An 18599-nucleotide genomic window follows, 5' to 3' on the forward strand; every position below is an offset into this window, starting at 1 on the left:
AAAGATCAGGGAAAGATCAGGTAAGCACACATTAATTGCTTGAGAGTAAGCCCAATTTTGAATAAATATACAGAAGACTGAGATGTACGTACCTTCCACCCTCCATGTCCATGATGAAGGTTTATTAAAAAATTTCATGAGTGACTAGCAATAATTTCCCAAATTCACACACACTACAACAAACCATCTACACTACAGTGCAAATAGAGAAATGTACATTGGTTAACTAATATGTGTTCATTGCCATTTTGCAATCACACTTGCCCAAAGTGGTATTTAGAAGACATATTTCTCAATACATCTGCTAAGGATTTCACTGTCTACCTGGGTTGTTTTTTTCCTTTTTGTCCAGCATTAACAATAGGAGGTGATTTTTTAATATATAGTTATTATAAATGCTTATTAAAATGCCATTATTCCAAGCAGTGTTCCTCTGGTTTAAAACCAAGGGCATGGATTCATGGTCATGACACTAGTCTGTGTCAGTCTGTGAATATGTAATCTAATGGTTGAGTCATTGTTTGTGGTCTACATGTCCAGGTTTAAAGGTGAGGGCCAATGTGCAGCAGAAGAACAAATATTAGCGACCCATTTCCAAATATATAAAGAAACTGAAATCCATTTCTAAAGTACACTCTTCGCAGGAATTTCCAAATGGGCCTTCTAATTCCTTTTGTGCTTGCGTTACAGCTGTTTTATTCCTTGGCTGTTCCAGTGCAGCCACCACCCTTTATTCAGTTAAGTTCGCCGCCATGTAATTCTTCTGCAGTGAAAGCTGTTGCAGAAGCGGCCCTCAACAAGCTCAATGCACATCGAAGGACAGGCTACGTGTTTGGTCTCCAGAGGATCTTTGATGTCCGCGAACTTCCACAGGTAAGCTTTTGGTGCTAGCTTTTTTCTCTTTGCTCCACTCAGAGGCATCTCTCTTCAAAGATGCTGCATGAATGCTGGGAGAAAGGAAAGAGAGAAAGGGGGTCCATTGCTGTTCAACTGCCCTGAGCAGAAGCTTGTGCTCCTCAGAAGGTGGTGCCACAGAGAGCGCCAAGTCCTTCCCACGGATCACCCACAAGGTATTATGGGTGCTTCCCAAGTGAAGACTCCTAGCTCTGTCCACTGGAAAGCGCTCTGTAGCTATTCTGTCTTTCCCTTTAGGATGCACACTTCTATAAAGTCTATGAGCTTCTCTACATGAACAAATTACCCTGAATTCCCCTTGGGCTCACTGTGTCCATGATGCAGGAACAAACCCCCAAATTGGGTGTGGATTGAATTGGGTGTGGACTTCACAACACTCACACCCATTTGGGAGTTTTCTCCCCCTAACCTGCGTTTAAATAACTCCACTTTTGCTGCAGGTTTTTGGCTTTCTTTACAGTGACAAGGGCAGCTGCCTTCACACACAGGCCCATGTGAGGTGACCAATTACTCTGAAGTATAAATGAGGCGTTCAGTCCTGGGCGCCTCGTTCTGAGCTCAGTAGTGGCTTTGGATGATGAACAGGGGAAAACCCAGAAGAAAGAGAGAAAGTGGGGGGAATCTGAGGCCAGAATACTCCAGGGACAGCATAGGCTCTCTCCATTTCATATCTGGTTCTTGTCAACTTCGGAGTTTTCGAGGTTTACACATTACTCACACACATTTCCCTTCACTGACTAAAGTGCATTTATGCTGTGTTTTTTGCAAAGTGCTTTTTTTCTCTCTGCCTGCTTTTTCAAATGTGCATAGCTCACATGACACACTCACAGCCACCTGACAACATGCAGAGTCAGAAACATGAAGGGCATCCCCACATTAAAGGTCAAGTTGATCAAATTCCTCACACATCCCTACTTCCTTTTTTAGTGATTTTTGGCAGTGGCAGCTGGTGGCTTCCAATTCAGTAAGAGAATCTGCTTTGGGCCGGAGTCTGAATGTTAAAGGAGCTATCCAAGGCGCTGAACTATTGTGCAGCTAGCAGTTGGCATCTTGGATATTTTAGTAAAGTTTTAACTAAAAGCCAGAACAGATACACTATAGCCCAGGGGAAGTAGACTTAAGCCCACGAAAGCTCATGCTGCCAATTTCTTTATTTCAGTTTAGTCTCAAAAGTGCGACAAGATCTCTCTACCCCAGAAAGATTCATCAGCCAGCATTGATTATTTTAGAGAAAGCAAAAAGACAAAACAAGACAAAAATCAGAAGTTTTAGAAAAGGAAGATAAATTTATCTCTTCCACCATTAAAATTCTGTAGATGGGGCAGGGCAATTGCACCACCAAAATTCTTGTCTGGAAGTAATCTCTGTATGTTATCATAGCAGTAAGGGCAACAGCCATAAAATTTCAGGCAATCATAGTCAAGATAACAGAGGTGAGAAAGTTTACTCTTTTGGTCTACAGCTCTCAGACGCCTCCAGCTGGAATGCTTGCCATGCTGTTTGAGGAATTCTAGGAGTTATCATCAAGAAAGTAACTTTTCCTAGTCTGGCCAAATATGAGCATGAATGAAAACATCTTAAGTCTTCAAGCAATTTTGTACTGGAGTAAGGTCCAAAACGCACTGCAGAAATCATCCAGTTTGAGGCCACTTTAACTAATCTGGCTCAATGCTAGAGAATTCTGGGAACCATAGTTTTGTGAGACATTAGTCAAGGTCTGCTGTCTCAGCCCAGGGTTTCCTCTGCCCCATCCCAGATTCGCCCCTTTTCACTTGCTGCCCCTCACTCCTGGAACCTTCTTCCCCCACAAGCAAGAGCCATCACTTCTTTAACCAGCTTCAAAACGGAGTTGAAAACCATCCTGTTCAGAGAAGCCTTCCCAGGCATTGCATAATTGTTGATTACTATTTGATGTTCTTTTGGTGCCTGTTTATCAAACCATTTCCTGTATTGCTATGTACTGTATATGCATTATCCTACTTGAGAGTATGTATTTTCCCTGGAAGAAGATTAACTATCCATTATGAAGCCAAGCCCTCCCTCCAGTCCATCTGCCTTGGTCCAGGCCTCGGAGGTAGAGAGGAACTGCTGGACCTCTTACTCTTTCCCTCCACCACTCTCTTCTCCTTTTGTGTCATGTCATTTTAGATTGTAAGCCCGAGGGCAGGGAACCGTCTAATTAAAAAGATTGTTTGTACATCGCTGTGTAAATCTACAGCGCTTCATAAATAAAGGATAATGATGATGATAATAATAATAATAATAATAATAATAATAATAATTAGCCTTCTCTAGTCAGAGAGAGATCTGATGCCACAAGAAAGTACATTTCCCAGGATTCCCTACCAGTGAGCCAGGGCAGTTAAAGTTGTGTCAAACTGGATGATTTCTGCAGTGTGTTTTGGAGCAAAGTCTTTTGGGGCAGTCTTGGAATTCCCCTCTAATAGGTTTTGAAGAAACAGTTATCAAAGCATCTATTGGGATCATTTAGGGTACAGATTCATTCTAGGATTCTGTAATTCTAAAGTTATGATGAAAATGTACATAAATGAATGTTGGTGGGCATCAGCGCAAACTGACTTGTGTCCACATTTCAAGGAAATAAACAAAAGGCCAGGTGTAGACTTTTTTGTCTTTCTCTAAAAGGACATTGGCACATTTATCAAGTCCACATCCCCATAATTTGTCCTTACCCCACTGCCACATCTAATCCCTGCTAGGGTTTTCAGGTCTTTGGCTCTGAGCCTCCAACTTTTATGGGTCATCTCTAGGCAGGTGTTGGTGTTGGGTGCCTTCAAGTCATTTCTAACTTATGATGACAGAAAGGTGAATCTATCACAGGGCTTTCCTGGCAAGATTTGTTCAGAGGAGTTTGCCTTTGCCTTCCTCTGGGGCTAAGAGAAAGCATGACTTGCCCAAGGTCAGTTAGTGGAGTTTGATGGCTCAGTGCAGATTCAGATTCTGGTTTTGTGGAATCCTAGACCAACACTCAAACCACTACACTATGCTGGTTTTCTGTCAGGCAGGAGACAAAGGTGCATATTCTCCAGCAACTCCAACCAAGAGGAAAGGGTTGTGTGCAAATCTCCAGCTCAGCTAGTAAAGCATCTGCTTCCCACAAAATGCAAGGCAGAACTGATTTGTTGCTCCAGCTTGAAAAGACTCTCCAAGAGGGTCCTATGAATTTACTTGGTTAGCTTCTCCCTTTGCTCCCAGTGATGCCAGGGCTCACCAGCCACTCTGCTCTGAATAGTCTGGCTAGTAGGCTAAATTAAAGATTCCTTATCTCATTTCCCTATGTCACTTAGAAGGAACAATCTATTTATTTTACTTTGATCTAGGAAGAACTACTTTTCAGTTTCAGATTTAATTTCCAAACCTGAAAATATTTACTCTGTTTCTCTGTGTGTGTTTGAATGGCAAGCTGTGACCAACTGTAGTTGGTACACAATGTTTAACACTTAACGATATCACTGGAGCTGTCCCTAGGAACCTTATCACATGGGAGGCATGAAGTCCAATGTCTCAGCTTTTGGCCCAGAAACCATAGCCCTTGGGATGATCCTGAACAGGCAATCCTAATCCATGACCCTTTCCAGGTTTTCAAGAAGTACACTTCACTTGCATGCACTCCTTTCCTCCTATGGCTAAAATATGCTGGTATTCTGGGGTTTTTTACTTTGGCTTTTCAAGCTCTCCTAAATTATGCGCTGTAAAGTATTTTGTATTTCCATCTGTAGGGACCTAGTGACTCTCTCTTCTATCTCACTTTGGATGTTCTGGAAACTAACTGCCATGTCCTGAGCAGGAGATTGTGGAAAAATTGCACCTTCCGGCCTCCACATGAGACCGTAAGTATTTGATCTGGCTGAGAAAATAACTGTGCAGCTTTATTAATGTCCTAAGACAGTGATGGCAAATCTTTTTGGGGCCATGTGCCCGAAATAATTTTTTTTCTAGCACCGGGTGGTACTGGTAGTACCTGGTGCTGGGAGCAGGGCTTCTGGGTCAGGACTACCTCCCGCCCATTCCCTGGCCTCCAGTTGTCTCTGAGAAAATGAAGAAAATTACATTGTGCTATAAATATCATTTACCATTCCATTTTTCTAGGTCTATGGGCAGTGTAAAACTACAGTTCAAGTCGACAAGAATAAAGAATTCAGCTTTCTCTACAACTATGACTGTGTTTTACGCCCACGTATGTATTTCTATATATTTGCTTGACTAGAACACTCCATACTTCCATTTCCACTGCAGTTTACAAAATGTTAACTGTGTTAATCTGTGGCAGGAAAAAAAATCCCCAAGTGTCCTATGGCATCTTAAACACAAACACATTTATAAATGTTTTATAAATACAGTGGACCCTTGTTATACGCTGGGGTTTGATTCCAAGATCCCCCGTGTATAACAAATTCCGTGTAGGCTCAAGTCCCATTAAATATAATGACATAGCAAAATGGTATCCCTTATAAAAAATGAGGAAATCAAGGTTTGATATTTGAAATTTATACTTTTTTGGAACATTTTCAAACCGTGTATAAAAAATCCGTGTACACTCTTACCTCGGGTTACGAAATTAATCCGTTCCGCCGCCATTTTCGTAACCCGGAAGTCTTCGTAAGCCGAGAAAGCCATAGGCGCTAATGGAGAGAAGCCGCGATTTGGTGCGAAATAGCGCCGAAAAGCACCAAAAGGTTATTCGTAACCCGGAATAACCTTCGTAACCCGGAAATATTTTTTATTTTATTTTTTTTCGTAACCCGAAAATTTCGTATCCCGGCGCATTCGTATCCCGAGGTAAGAGTGTATAAGAAGAGCCGACTGTACAATAAATGTATATTAAAAGGTAGAATAACACATTTGTAAATTTATTTTAAAATATTCCCAGTACAGTTCTACCATGGCAATGTAAGTGTAGCTGCATTATGGACTGCTGGACAACAAGCTTCACTTTCATATGCCAAAAAAATAAAAACAAAAATCCATCTTGTTCTGATTCTTGAACTATAGCCAAGTAGCTGGTATCAATGTTTCATGTGAATCAAGCAGTTTGAGAACCAACATATATTGTGGTTTCAATCCTGGAGTAGGATGCCAGAAGACTAGGTTGCAAATTCTGTTCAACGATTTATTTATTCATTTACTGCAGGAGAGGACTTTCTCTTGGTTTCACACTTTCACAGGTACAGTTGGTCAGTACACAGGAAGGAGCCCTTCCTATAATTGCTCCCAACTGGTGGAACCTCCATGTAGGGTTGCCATAAGTCAGGGCCTCCAAACTGGGACAAATGTAGGACAACATTTTCAAATGTAGGACACATTTTAGTAAAATGGAGGACACGTGAAAAAATTGGATGATTTTTTTAAAATGTTAATATAAATGCATGTTTCTGAGGCATCATCAAAATGGAGGACATTTTGGCATTATTTCTAGACAGATGGCAGAAATGTACTTCCCTTTCTGGCCAAACCACCCCAAACCTCCATTCCAAAACACACACAACAGCACATTTGGGCATTGAACATGGCTTTATTTAACATGGCCTCTTGCATATTTCAGAAGCTTATTGCATAACCAAACTCTTTGGGTTTAACATTTAACATGGTTATATATTTAACATAGCTTCTTACATATTTCAGTTGCTTATTCCATAGCCAAACCCTTTGGGCTTAACACTTAACATGGTTTAACATGGCTATGCATATTTAACATATCAAGGTGGTTTCACAAGTAGTGGAAGTGGACTGGCTCTCAGTTTCAGGTTTAGCAAAAAAGAAGGAAAGGCCTCTGCCTACATGGCTATCCCTCTGTCTCTACCATCTACACTAAGAACAACTAACAATATCTTCACATAGTATAGGCCTATGATTCCAACACCATCATTTCTTTCTTTCTCCTGTTGGATTTTTAACACTTTTGCCTGATGAAGAAGTCAGTGGAGCTTTGAAAGCTTGCATCATATGTTTTGTGCATTTTGGTTGGTGCTATAAAGGTATCACTGTTTAAAGCAACATTCCCTGCCCCTGGCAAACTCCATTTCCCACATCCCAGCAACCATGAGCATTTAAAGCAACAGTCCCTGCCCCTGGCAAACTCCATTTCCCACATTGCCACAGCTTGATTTAGTCTGAGCAGAGGCTTAGAAAGCCTAAAATGGTGGTGTTCCTCAGCTGAATGGGCCCCTCCCTCACCCTCAACAGAGGCTGACAAGTGGCAGCAAGACCCAGGGCCAACCACCCCTCAGCCCAGGCCACCTTCTTCTGCCTCCTCTGCTCTGGGCTCTCCTTCTTCCTTCTCTGTCTCCTCCTCTCTCTGGTCCTTCTTCCTTCTGTCTCCTCTCTGCTCTCCATCTTTTTTTTTTCTTCTGACCTCTCCGCTCTCCTTCTTATCTTCTCCAAGACTCCACTCCTTCTTTCCTCTCTCCTCCGACTGCGTTTGGGCCCTTCTTTCTTCTGCCTGCTCTTCTCTTGCCTCCACTCCGCTCCTTCTGTCTCCTCTGCTGCTGCTCTGCTCGTCTCTCCTTCCTTCTTCTGTGTCTCTCACTCCCCGCTCCTCCTCTCTCTTCAGTTTAAATCATGCGCGCCTGCTGCATGGGGCTGAATAGAGTGCTGCAGGCTGCAGCTCCTCCCCCTTATTGTGAATCTGGCCAATGGGGACAGAGGAGCTGAACAGTCCACCCCCTCCCAGCACTCAAGAGAGGAAGGTGGGGCCTGAGGGGAGCCCAAATCGGGACCTTGAATGGGGGCGGGGCTAGGCAGGACGGAACCGTGCAGAAGCCTCAAAAACCGGGTTTGTCCCGCCTACACCCATGAAATGGCAACCCTACCTCAATGGGAAGTCTGGTTAATCCCTTCCTTCCTTTCTCTCCACCAGCAGGTGAAAAACTTTTGTTCAAGCAGCCCTTTGAAAATTGAAATTGAAATTTAATAATGCAGCAGTTCAGATATCTGAAATTCCAAATCCCAAAATATTCCAAAAACCAAAAAAAAAAAAATGTTCATGGGTGCTGAGATAAGGACACCTTTTATTTCTGATGGTTCAAAGTTACACAAATTTTAGGGTTTTTGTGGGATTTTCAGGCTATGTAGCCATGTTCTAGAAGAGTTTGTGCCTGACATTTCACCAGCATCTGTGGCTGGCATCTTCAGAGATGCCAGCCAAAGATGCTGGTGAAACATCTTCACATAATATAGGCCTATGATTCCAACACCATCATTTCTTTCTTGAAAAACCCACACAAAACTATGGATGCCAGCCATGAAAGCCTTCGACTTTACACAAACTTTGTTTCATGCACAAATGTATTTTAAAATATTGTATAAAATTACCTTCAGGCTATGCGTATAAAGTGCACATGAAACATAAACTAATTTTGCATTTAGACTTGGCTCCCATCTCCAAGATATCTCATAATGTGAGGTTGAAGGCTTTCACAGCCAGCATCCATAATTTTTGTGGGTTTTTCAGGACATGTGGCTGTGTTCTAGAAGAGTTTATTCCTGATGTTTCGCCAGCATCTTTGGCTGGCATTTTCTCTGATGCTGGTGAAACATCAGGAATAAACTTTTCTAGAACACAGACACATAGCCTGAAAAAATTACAAAAAAACTATATCTCATTATGTATGTATATGTAAATGCAGGCATTCCAAAATCCAAAACAGTTCTGGTTCCAAGCATTTTGGATAAAGGAGACTCAACCTGTAATATGTTGTGAAGTGATGTGCTGTATTTGTAACTGTTCTTAACCATGTTTTTTTTAAATGATGTTGGCCAGAGTCCTGTTGTAAATGGCTTTGTAAATGGATTAACATCTGCAGGAATTAGATTTGTGCAATTCAGTAATGCCCATATCCAGTAAACGACTGCAGCAGGAAGAAAATTGCTGAAATCACTCATTGCACAGTGAAGAATTGCATTCCTGGTTTGCTTTTTTTCCCCCTAAATAGTTCCCGCTGCAACTATTGTAAAACTATGCCCCGACTGCCCATTAGCTGGTGACCCAACAGAAGCCAAGTTTCAAGAAGCAGCTGCTGAGAGCCTTGCCAAATTCAATACAGAAAGTAATCAAATTCATTACTTTGCCCTCCTCAATGTAACCAGAGCCACTTCACAGGTAAGACTGGGATTAGATATTATTTTAAAAATGTATTTGATATAATATTTGTATTACTTTTCTGCAGGCGTGGGTAAACTACAGCCCTTCAGATATTAAAGTATCCATTAGCACCTTTGAGAATAACTAAGAAGACATTTCTAGCATATGCTTTCATGGACTTGGTGTCCTTCATCAGAGGCTTGGAGTATGTTTGCGCCTTTCTGCGAGAAAGTGAAAACTCCCTGTTATGTCAGGCTTTGGGGAACTGATTGTGCAATGCTGTGCTGCTTTGTCAATTTTTATAGCCTATCTTTTAATTAATTTTGAATGGTTTCATAGCATCATACATTTGGAAGAGAACACAAGGGCCATCTAATCCAACCTCCTGCCATGCAGGAACACAGAATCAAAGCACCCTATATAGTTTCAACACTATTTGTTGTTAACTGCCCTCAGGTTGATCTCGACTCATGGTGACCCTATGGATGAGACATCTCCAAAAAAAACCTCTGTCCTCCACTGTTTTGCTTAATTCCTGCAACCCCATACCCGTGACCTCCTTAATAGAGTCCATCCATCTAGCATGTGGCCCTCCTCTCTTCCTACTTTCCTCCACCTTTCCCAGCATTACTGTCTTTTCCAATGAGATGTGTCCAATTTTACAGCCTCAGTTTGGTCCTCTTGGCTTCCAGGGAGGTTTCTGGCTTGATCTGCTCTAGGACCCATTTGTTTGTCTTTTTGGATGTCCATGATATCCTCCACACTCTTCTCCAGCACCACATCTCAAATGAATTAATTTTCTTCCTATCATCTTTCTTAACTGTCCAGCTCTCACATCCATACATGGTAATAGGGAATACAATGGCTTGGATGATTCTGTGTTCAGCTGTATATCTTTACACTTTAGAATTTTTGTCTTGTTCTGTCCAATAGCTGTCCATTGCAATGACAAAATACAGTGGACGCTTGTTATCTGCTGGGGTTTGGTTCCAAGATCCCTCGTGAATAACAAAATCCATGTATGCTCAATTCCCATTAAATACAATGGCATAGCAAAATGGTGTCCCTTATATAAAATGGATACTTGAAATGTATTTTTTTTAATATTTCATTATTATTATTATTATTAACCTTTATTTATATAGCGCTGTAAATTTACACAGCGCTGTACATACAATCTTTTAGTTGGACGGTTCCCTGCCCTCAGGCTTACAATCTAAGAAGACACAACACAAAAGGAGAAGGGAGTGGTGGTGGAGAATGCCATGGATGCTTGAATCTGTGTATAAAAAATCTGTGGATAAGGAGGACCAACTTTGTGTGTGTGTGTGTATACACACATATACATATATATGTCTTCAACTTGTTTCTGACTTATGTTCACATGAAGGCAAACACATGTCATGCAGTTTTCTTGGCAAGATTTGTTCAGAGGAGGTTTACCATTTTCTTCCCCTGAGACTGAGAGCATGTGACTTGTGAAGACTTCCAGAGGACTCTGGGGAATCTCATGGAGGAGGCAATCACTTCACATCTGGCTATTGGGGACATAGGAGCCCTGGTGGCGCAGTGGTTAAATGCCTGTACTGCAGCCATTCACTCAAAACCACAAGGCTGCGAGTTCAAGACCAGCAAAAGGGCCCAAGCTCGACTCAGGCTTGCATCCTTCTGAGGTCGCTAAAATGAGTACTCAGACTGTTGGGGGCAAATTAGCTTACTTGCTGTTCACCACTATGATCTTTGGAATAGTGGTATATAAATAAAACAAATTATTATTATTATTATTATTATTATTATTATTATTATTATTATTATTGCCAGACATTTGTATGACCCACACCCTCCTCCAGGTACAAATGACTATGACTCTCTACAGTAGATCCAATCAGCATAGTGAAGAACTCCTACACTACACTGAGCCATGTAGGATTGCAACTACTGACATCCAGTTGGATTAAAATCTGTTCTTTTGCTTTCTGAAAATGCCTCCCTGCCTTCAATGCATAGGTCAGACTGTTTTCTATCTGATACCAGGAATTAGGATATTGAGTTGCATGCGTGGTAGGTTTTCCAGACAATGCAAACTCTCTAACACATTGTGTGTGAACTTTTCACAGTGGGTTGTTGGTCCTTCAAACTTTGTGGAATTCGTCATCCAGGAGACATCCTGCCCCAAAAGTGGACCTGTACCTGATCTCTCCAAGTGCCCCCTCCTCCCTGCTGAAACTGCAGTAAGTACTGATTCTCCAGGCATTGCCTCACATTGAAATTTCCCTTTGCAGAAACTTGCCATTTTCGGAACCATTTTCATTATATTCTTCAAGGATGTATTCTTCTGGCTGATATGATACACTAAAGCTGCCCTTGGCTACTCCCTGATCCCCATTCATGTCCTGGTTTTCATGTCCAGGTCTTCCATCAGAATGGCTACAGCAGAGGTAATCTTGTACAAAGGGTTGCCAGAGCAAGAATATCTTTCAAGTCTTAGGGGCTGTACAGACAGCCCTTCAGCTAACCCTTTTACAGCCAGATTGGGGCCATGGCAACTCAACACCACAGCCCCGATCTGGCCTTTCCAGGCTGCAAAAAGGAACTGCTCTGGAAAGGGCGTGATAGCTGCAGCACCATGGTTTTATGGTGTTCCTTTGGCGCTGCATCATGCAAATGCAGCATCAGAGGAGCACCATGACACCATGCACTGTGTGGTGCAGCACATAGCATCATGCCACCCTGGGGGCTGAGGCAGGGCATGAATCAGGTAGACGCTACACCCCAGGTTCCCCCCCCCCCCAACCCAGCCCAAACTGCCAGTCTGCACAGCCCCTTAGTTTCTCTCCTTCTCTGCCTCTGGAGAAAAAAATAAGTGAGAGATAGACAATAGGATTCCTGTATCTACAGAAGATATGTTCCCAGACTTACAATAGAAATTCAAAACTGCAAATAATAGCAAACCCTATTGAAATGAATGAATTCCAATGGATGTTGACCATAAAGCCATACTGGAGGGCCTAGAGATTTATGGAAAGAACACCTTTCTGGGCATTTCTAGATCTTCCAGCACAACTTTATGGTCAACCTGCCAGAATTCCATAGTGCTGAGCCCTGGCAATTAAAGCTGTGTCAAACGGCATCATTTCTGCAGTGCAGATGCAACCCAAGGGATCAGAAAGAAAGCAAGGGCAAAGGTCCTCAAGGTGGTTCACAACAGAGCTGCTGTGGGGGATGAAGTCACTGACAGCAATATTCAGGAGCAGAGATGGAAGACAAATCAAAAGATTTATGCTACAAAAAAGACAGGAGAAATATTCTAGGTCACAACCTCATATACGCAAACCTATGCATAGAAACATATCTACATTTCAAAAATATTTTGATTGTACAATATTCCAATTCAAGTATGTTGCTTTCTCCAAAGAATCCCAGAGATGGTGAAAAGGTATTTGGCCTTGGTTTCTACAGAACTACACTCCCCAGAGTTACTAGGGGACAGCAAACATGTTGAACTAGTTTAAGTCACTTGTAGTGTGGATGAGCCCGGAGATGTTACATCAGCATTGCTGCAGCATCAAGCTCCTTTATATAAATCCTATTTTGTTGAAGCATGGTTGTAGCTATTAAAAATCAAAATCTGATATGAAGTTGTTTCTGGTTCAAATGATATGCTGACAAAAGATATATTTTGCTCCCCTAGGAGACAGGTCTATGCAAAGGCTCTGTGGTAAACAGCCAGATCGAACATCGGAAATTTATTACTATAAAGTGTGACTTCTTCCCACCACAGGTATGTGGCTCAATTACACATCATTTGCAAAAAAATAATAATAATACATCATATATAAATATGAGCAGGAAGAATTCCCCCTTCCTGAACTATAACTGCCAGTCCTCTAACTAGCAAGCATGCTAGCTGAAGGTTTCTGAGAATTCTTGTCCCAAAAAGATAACTTTGACAAGGTGCAAGCATGATTTATTTTTTATTATTACAGTCAGCTCCCCACATTCACAGGGGTTGGGACTTGGGACACTACTATCTCCCTGCAAAAGTGAAGAGAACATTAATATGAATAAATATAGATAATAATCACAAATGCTTTTTTTTAACCTGAGAGAACACTTCTCTTCTAGTGGAAGTTCTGGTGGAAGCTGACCATAGAGTCACTTTGGAGGACCTAGAAATTCCTAAAGAGAATGTATTAATCAAATCCATGAAAGGGAAACCTGTGAATGTGGGGGGCTGACATCATCATCATTATTGTCATTATTATTATTATTATTATTATTATTATTATTATTACTACTACTACTATTAACCCCCTTCACACTCTCTTTCCACTGGCAAGTGAAGATATTTTATTTAAGGCGGAATTTGGTGAGAGCAGATATAGCTTTAAGTGGTGAGAGGGTGTTTATGTTCTTTATTTCATCATGTTTTAAATGTCTTTTAATGTTGTTTTAACTTGTGTTTTTAACTTTTTTAAAATTAGTTAGTTTAATTGTATTTTAACTTTTATCTTAAGAGATTTTAATTGCATTGTGGTTTTAAAATATTGTGCGCCACCTTGGATCTCACAATGGGAGAAAGGTGGGATATAAATTAAACAAATAAAACATCAGGGGCACCATAAGTTGGAAAGAACTTGAAGACACACAACAACAACAATGTATGAACAGAAATAGAAATTCAAAACCCATAGTTACAGAGAAGAACTGACAAGCTCAGTTTTAACTATGGTTATTGGGAGATACATCAGGAGTAATAGGCAATATCACTATGGTCATGGCAAAAAGCAAGCCATATATGGTCCTATAAATTTCAGTCAACCCTACTATCTGGGAGAACTGATAGGAAACACAAAAAGACTAAATCCATGGGCTACATTAAGTGCAACCAAATTATACAGAAATGGTCTCTCTTGCTTGTTTGCCTATCAGTTAACCATGTTCTTGGCATGTATTTATTATTAAGTCTGGTCTCTTTGTGAATGAACAGATGTTTTGAAAGTTTAAAAGTTATTATTTCTGAGCCATTAGAAGCAAGTTGTCATGGTACAAGCAGCACACAGTTTCTACAAGCCTTGGGTAGACTTCCACATAAACAAAGATGCCTGCCTTTGTCCCACTCCATCCCATCTTTCACCAGACAGAGAACAGTCGAGTACCTTCATCCTTGCACATCCTACTGGTAACACCCACTAAGCAGATCTTCCTTGTATTTCATGCTCTTAGGCACAAGAAGGTGGTGAACCACAATCTGGAGCACAACCTGGGAGAGATGAACACCATGCTGATCATGAAAGCCATGAAGATGACCATCATCATCACCAAGAAGGGAAAGGACATGGTCACCACCATCACAATGGTGGCCACTCTCACCGCCGTCGTGGTGGCCACTCCCGCCACCATGATGATGGTCCTCCCAAACATAAAAAACATCATAGAGATCACTCACGAGAGGACCAAGAGCCACAGCATCAACATCCCTCTTCTGACAGGGACCAAGTAAAAACAGTAGGGCAGGTGATAATACTTCCCCCTTCAAACGAACACGTGTCTCTCCACACCTTGCCAGAAATTGGAGCAGAACCACTGGATGGGAAACCTGTCCCTCCACAACTGCAGGAGCCAGAACCAATCCCCAAGTCCAAACTTCTTGGTAGTCCCAGTGATCCTGAGAAAAGCAGTCATCCAATGCAGATACCAACAGGGCAGCCAGGCTTGACCAAGCCTTCTAGCTCAAACATTCCTCCCTACCCTGCTGGGTTTTCAGAATCGGATACATGTCCAGGAGAGAGCACAGTAAACATGCTTGGCTTTCAGTTGCCTCAAAGGCCCATAATAAAAACACCCCCAGGAGGTACACAATCCCAAACTGAGTGATGTAGAACACTAAGGGGCTTGGCACCATGAGACACAATATCCTCTCTGCGTGTGAGAAGCAATTAGAAGAAGGAAGTACAGAATAGTTTGCTGGATTTCTCAATGCAAAAAGCAATACTCTCCCATTTGATTTTGAATTGTATGAACTCATGCAAGGGTACCAGATAAACCCCTGATGTACAAATGTTAACAACAATTTGCACAAGTGACAGCATTTTAGTAAGACTGCTGCCACCCTGCACAATTAATGCAGTTTGACACCACTTTAATGATCATGGCTCCATCCTATGGAATCCTGGGATTTGCAATTTGTTGTGGCCCCTGAGCTCTCTGACAGAGAAGGCTATATTTCTCACCAAACTACAAATTCAAGAATTTTATAGCATTGAGCCTGGCAGATAAGTGTCAAACTGCATCAATTCTGCAGTGTAGATGCAACCCAAGTTAGGTGTTTCTTGCACTTTTTGTCTCCTATTTAGCTCAACCTATACACGAGTCAGCCAACTATCATCATCATCAGAGGTGGTGCATAGTCCAAACTATAAAGGAGCTATCCAAGGTGCTAAATGTGTCTTGGGCACAGAATTCAAGCCCTTGGATAGCTCCTTTATAGTTTGAACTACAACCCAGAGCATAATCATCATCCCACTGACATGGAAACAACCGCCGACTGCTGGTTTTTATCCATTTGTCAGCTTTCTTAGTGTATAAAGCTTGGAGTCGAGTCATAAGGAGTTTTGCTTTTAAGTAATACCTGGATTGGGAGAAAAGTGTCTAATACTACAGAGCATGGGACAGTAGGGTGGAAAGACCATCCTGCTCCCCTCATGATTGAATATTTTTGACTGTAAAGACGACTTCCCACCCTATGCTTTATCTAAGAGGAGAGAAGATATCTGAACAAGCAAATGTACCTGTCCCAAATTCCCTCTAGTGTGCTTACTTCAAACCCTGAGAGTCCTCTCCATTAGATTTCACTTTCTAATTTTCATGTAAATTAAAGAATGGAAGAGATCTCAAAATGAGTGTTCCCCTGCTTTTGTCAGCCCCAGAAGACTACCCCAGAGACCAACATAAATGGGCCTAATGCTCTGCTCCCTCTGTTACCCTGCCCTGGTTTCCCCACATTTTCTCACTGCAAACCCCATGCAAGACATCTCTGCATTATTTGCACCATTATTACCCAAAGAGAACATGTCCAAGGATTTCATCTGATGATGGCTTCCTCTCCCCAAAAGTAAGGCTTTGTTGAAGTGGTTGGGGAAGAGGAGAATGGCAGTGGGGATGAGCAGTGAAGATGGACAGACAAGTCTATCAATTTCATCTTCTTCCATGGTGATAGAGTTCAAAGATGTAGGACCTTATCACACTAGACGAATCCCAGGAAGAAACAAGATTTAAAAGTAGAAAAAACCTGCAAATGAGGGATGTTTTTCAGACGACATTTCTTACAAAGAGCAATAGAGCGAAAATGAAGCAAAAAGAAAGTTGAAAAAAATGACACCTTTTTACTTTCAGGAACTTCCAAAAGTAAAAAAGGGTGTCATTTTTGTCAACTTTCCATTTGCTTTATTTTCACATTATTGCTCTTTGGTGCAAACGCGTCTGAAAAACATCCTGCATTTGTGGGTTTTTCTACTTTTAAAATCCTGTTTCTATGTGGGATTCGTCTAGTGTGATAAGGTCCATAGCCCTGTTAGTCTGAAAAATCAGTATGCAAAAGGATCTTGTAGCACCTTTGAGACTAACTGAAAGAAAGAAGTTGGCAGCATGAGCTTTTGTAGACTTGAGCCTACTTTCTCAGATGCTTGTTTTGGAGTGGCGAGTCTATAGACAAACCTATACAAGTCGTTTGTTTGTAAGAATATCAATTCACATTCAAAACTTAGTGGGTATGGAGATGTGGTCCCCCAACAACCTCAAGTTAAAACTGTTTTAACTTGATAATAATCTAGTTTGACACCACTTTAACTGCAATGTCTCAATGCTATGGAATTCTGGGAATTGCAGTTTGATGTGGCACCAGAGCTTTGCTTTACAACAAATTGCAATTCCCAGAATCCCATAGCATTGAGCCATGGTTAAAGTTAAAGTGCTGTCAAACTGGATTATTTCTGTAGTGTGGATGCAGCCTATGTGTGACATAAGATCCATGGGAGGGAGGATTGAGAGAAATCAGGTTATTTCAAGAAAGAATTTGGATGCAAAACCATGGTTATATCGGTGAAATCTAAACAAAAAGAACTGAAAGCTGTTGCCTCTTCCAGGGACTGTCTCCCTGTCTGGAGAAACTTTCCTAACTTTAATGGAATCCTTGCAATAAAGCTTTACTTTATTTCTTTAGCCATGGGTATCTTTGCTCCTTAGTCAGAATTGCCGGCCACTGTACATGTTCATTCTCCGTCAATAATCTCAATACATTGGCTGTACATAGTTGAACACGAAGAAAAGGACCTTCAAATCAAACCTCACCAGTGGGAAGGGATGTTGGATAGCCAGTACAGGACTGAGCATGGTAAGACTGTTGCTTTTTTTGCCATCTTGCTCATACAAATCTATCTGAAGATGAAAGGCCCCAGATCCTCATGTTGGGAAAAACTGCAAAAATGCCAAAAAGAAAAGCATGATGTTTTATGTTCATAGTACCTGCAGCAGGAAAAATTTAGCTTCTGTTCAAATTAGGGGGCTAAACTACACATTGCATTAAGTACATGATTCAGGAGCTCTTTTTAATGAGCCCAATACAGGTTTGAGACCACCACATATGGGCAGTAGAAGGTTAAACCTCATACATTGGGGGCCCCACTTTTGCAGCAGTTCTCCCAAAATTTATCTCCCTAGCTGAGGGCTGATGAGTTGCCAGCATCCTGTTCCCTGAGATTACCATTTCAAAGGCTGAGATATAGGGCAGGGTCTTTGGAACTAAACTGACGCAGGCCCTTATAAAGTCCTCATGGGAGTTTATCAAACGGGATGGGAGGCTCTCAATTTTGAAAGAGAAGATAGCAAGGTCAATTAGAAAATACACACAATTATGTGATTACTTATCACACCTTAAATTTGCTGTAATGGCCTCTCCAAATGCGACCCAGATTCTGTGTGAAGTAAGCCATCACATTGGTGGGTTCTTAATTGCGAATTGGCACCCTTGCACATGCTCAGTGAGACTCCAGATGACTGGAGCATAACATATTTAGGCGAGTGAGAGAAAGGAACCAAGGAACCCCACAATTTACAAAAGAGGTTGGAGGGGGGGCAGGAAGAATGGTTGAAAGAACATGCGCTATTCACGTTAAAATGAGCATATATTCACTCTTGTCATGTTAACACGTGAATAGAATGGTTATCCAATAGCTCCAGGTCCATGCCTCTTAATTAGCAGGCAGCAGCCCCCCCCCCCCCCCGCCTCAGCAATGCTGAAGGACAAGCAGAAGCAAAATTGAATCAGAATTGCAGCATGGCTTCATGGGAAACCCCCCTTCCAGATTGGGGAGGGGGAACTAGGACCAAAGGAGACATGTACATCACACCAATCAACAGCGCACTGAGTGCGAAGTTGCCTAGGAACAGGGTTTGTGACTTCACTAGTTCACCAAATTTACTTAAATGTGGATTGATGCATGATTGCGTTCGGAGTGCAGCAATCGCATGTGGTAACCTTTCACACAATAATGTGAATACACATGATTCCGTTCACGATGACTCT

General features: G+C 41.7%; 1 protein-coding gene across 1 annotated transcript; it reads left to right on the forward strand.

Annotated features, from left to right (window-relative positions):
- Positions 1-650: 650 nt before the first annotated feature.
- On the forward strand, positions 651-17236 carry FETUB (fetuin B). Its single transcript, XM_089508732.1, has 7 exons — positions 651-873; positions 4656-4766; positions 5026-5113; positions 8868-9034; positions 11134-11247; positions 12708-12797; positions 14243-17236. Exons 1-7 carry the CDS (start codon positions 655-657, stop codon positions 14891-14893), a joined length of 1440 nt encoding a protein of 479 aa, XP_089364858.1. The 5' UTR covers positions 651-654; the 3' UTR covers positions 14894-17236.
- The last annotated feature ends 1363 nt before the right edge of the window (positions 17237-18599 follow it).

This window comes from Sceloporus occidentalis, unplaced genomic scaffold (assembly GCF_023333645.1).
Source record: "Sceloporus occidentalis isolate IW3139 unplaced genomic scaffold, rSceOcc1.0.p SCAF_2, whole genome shotgun sequence".
NCBI classification, from domain to species: Eukaryota; Metazoa; Chordata; class Lepidosauria; order Squamata; family Phrynosomatidae; genus Sceloporus; species Sceloporus occidentalis.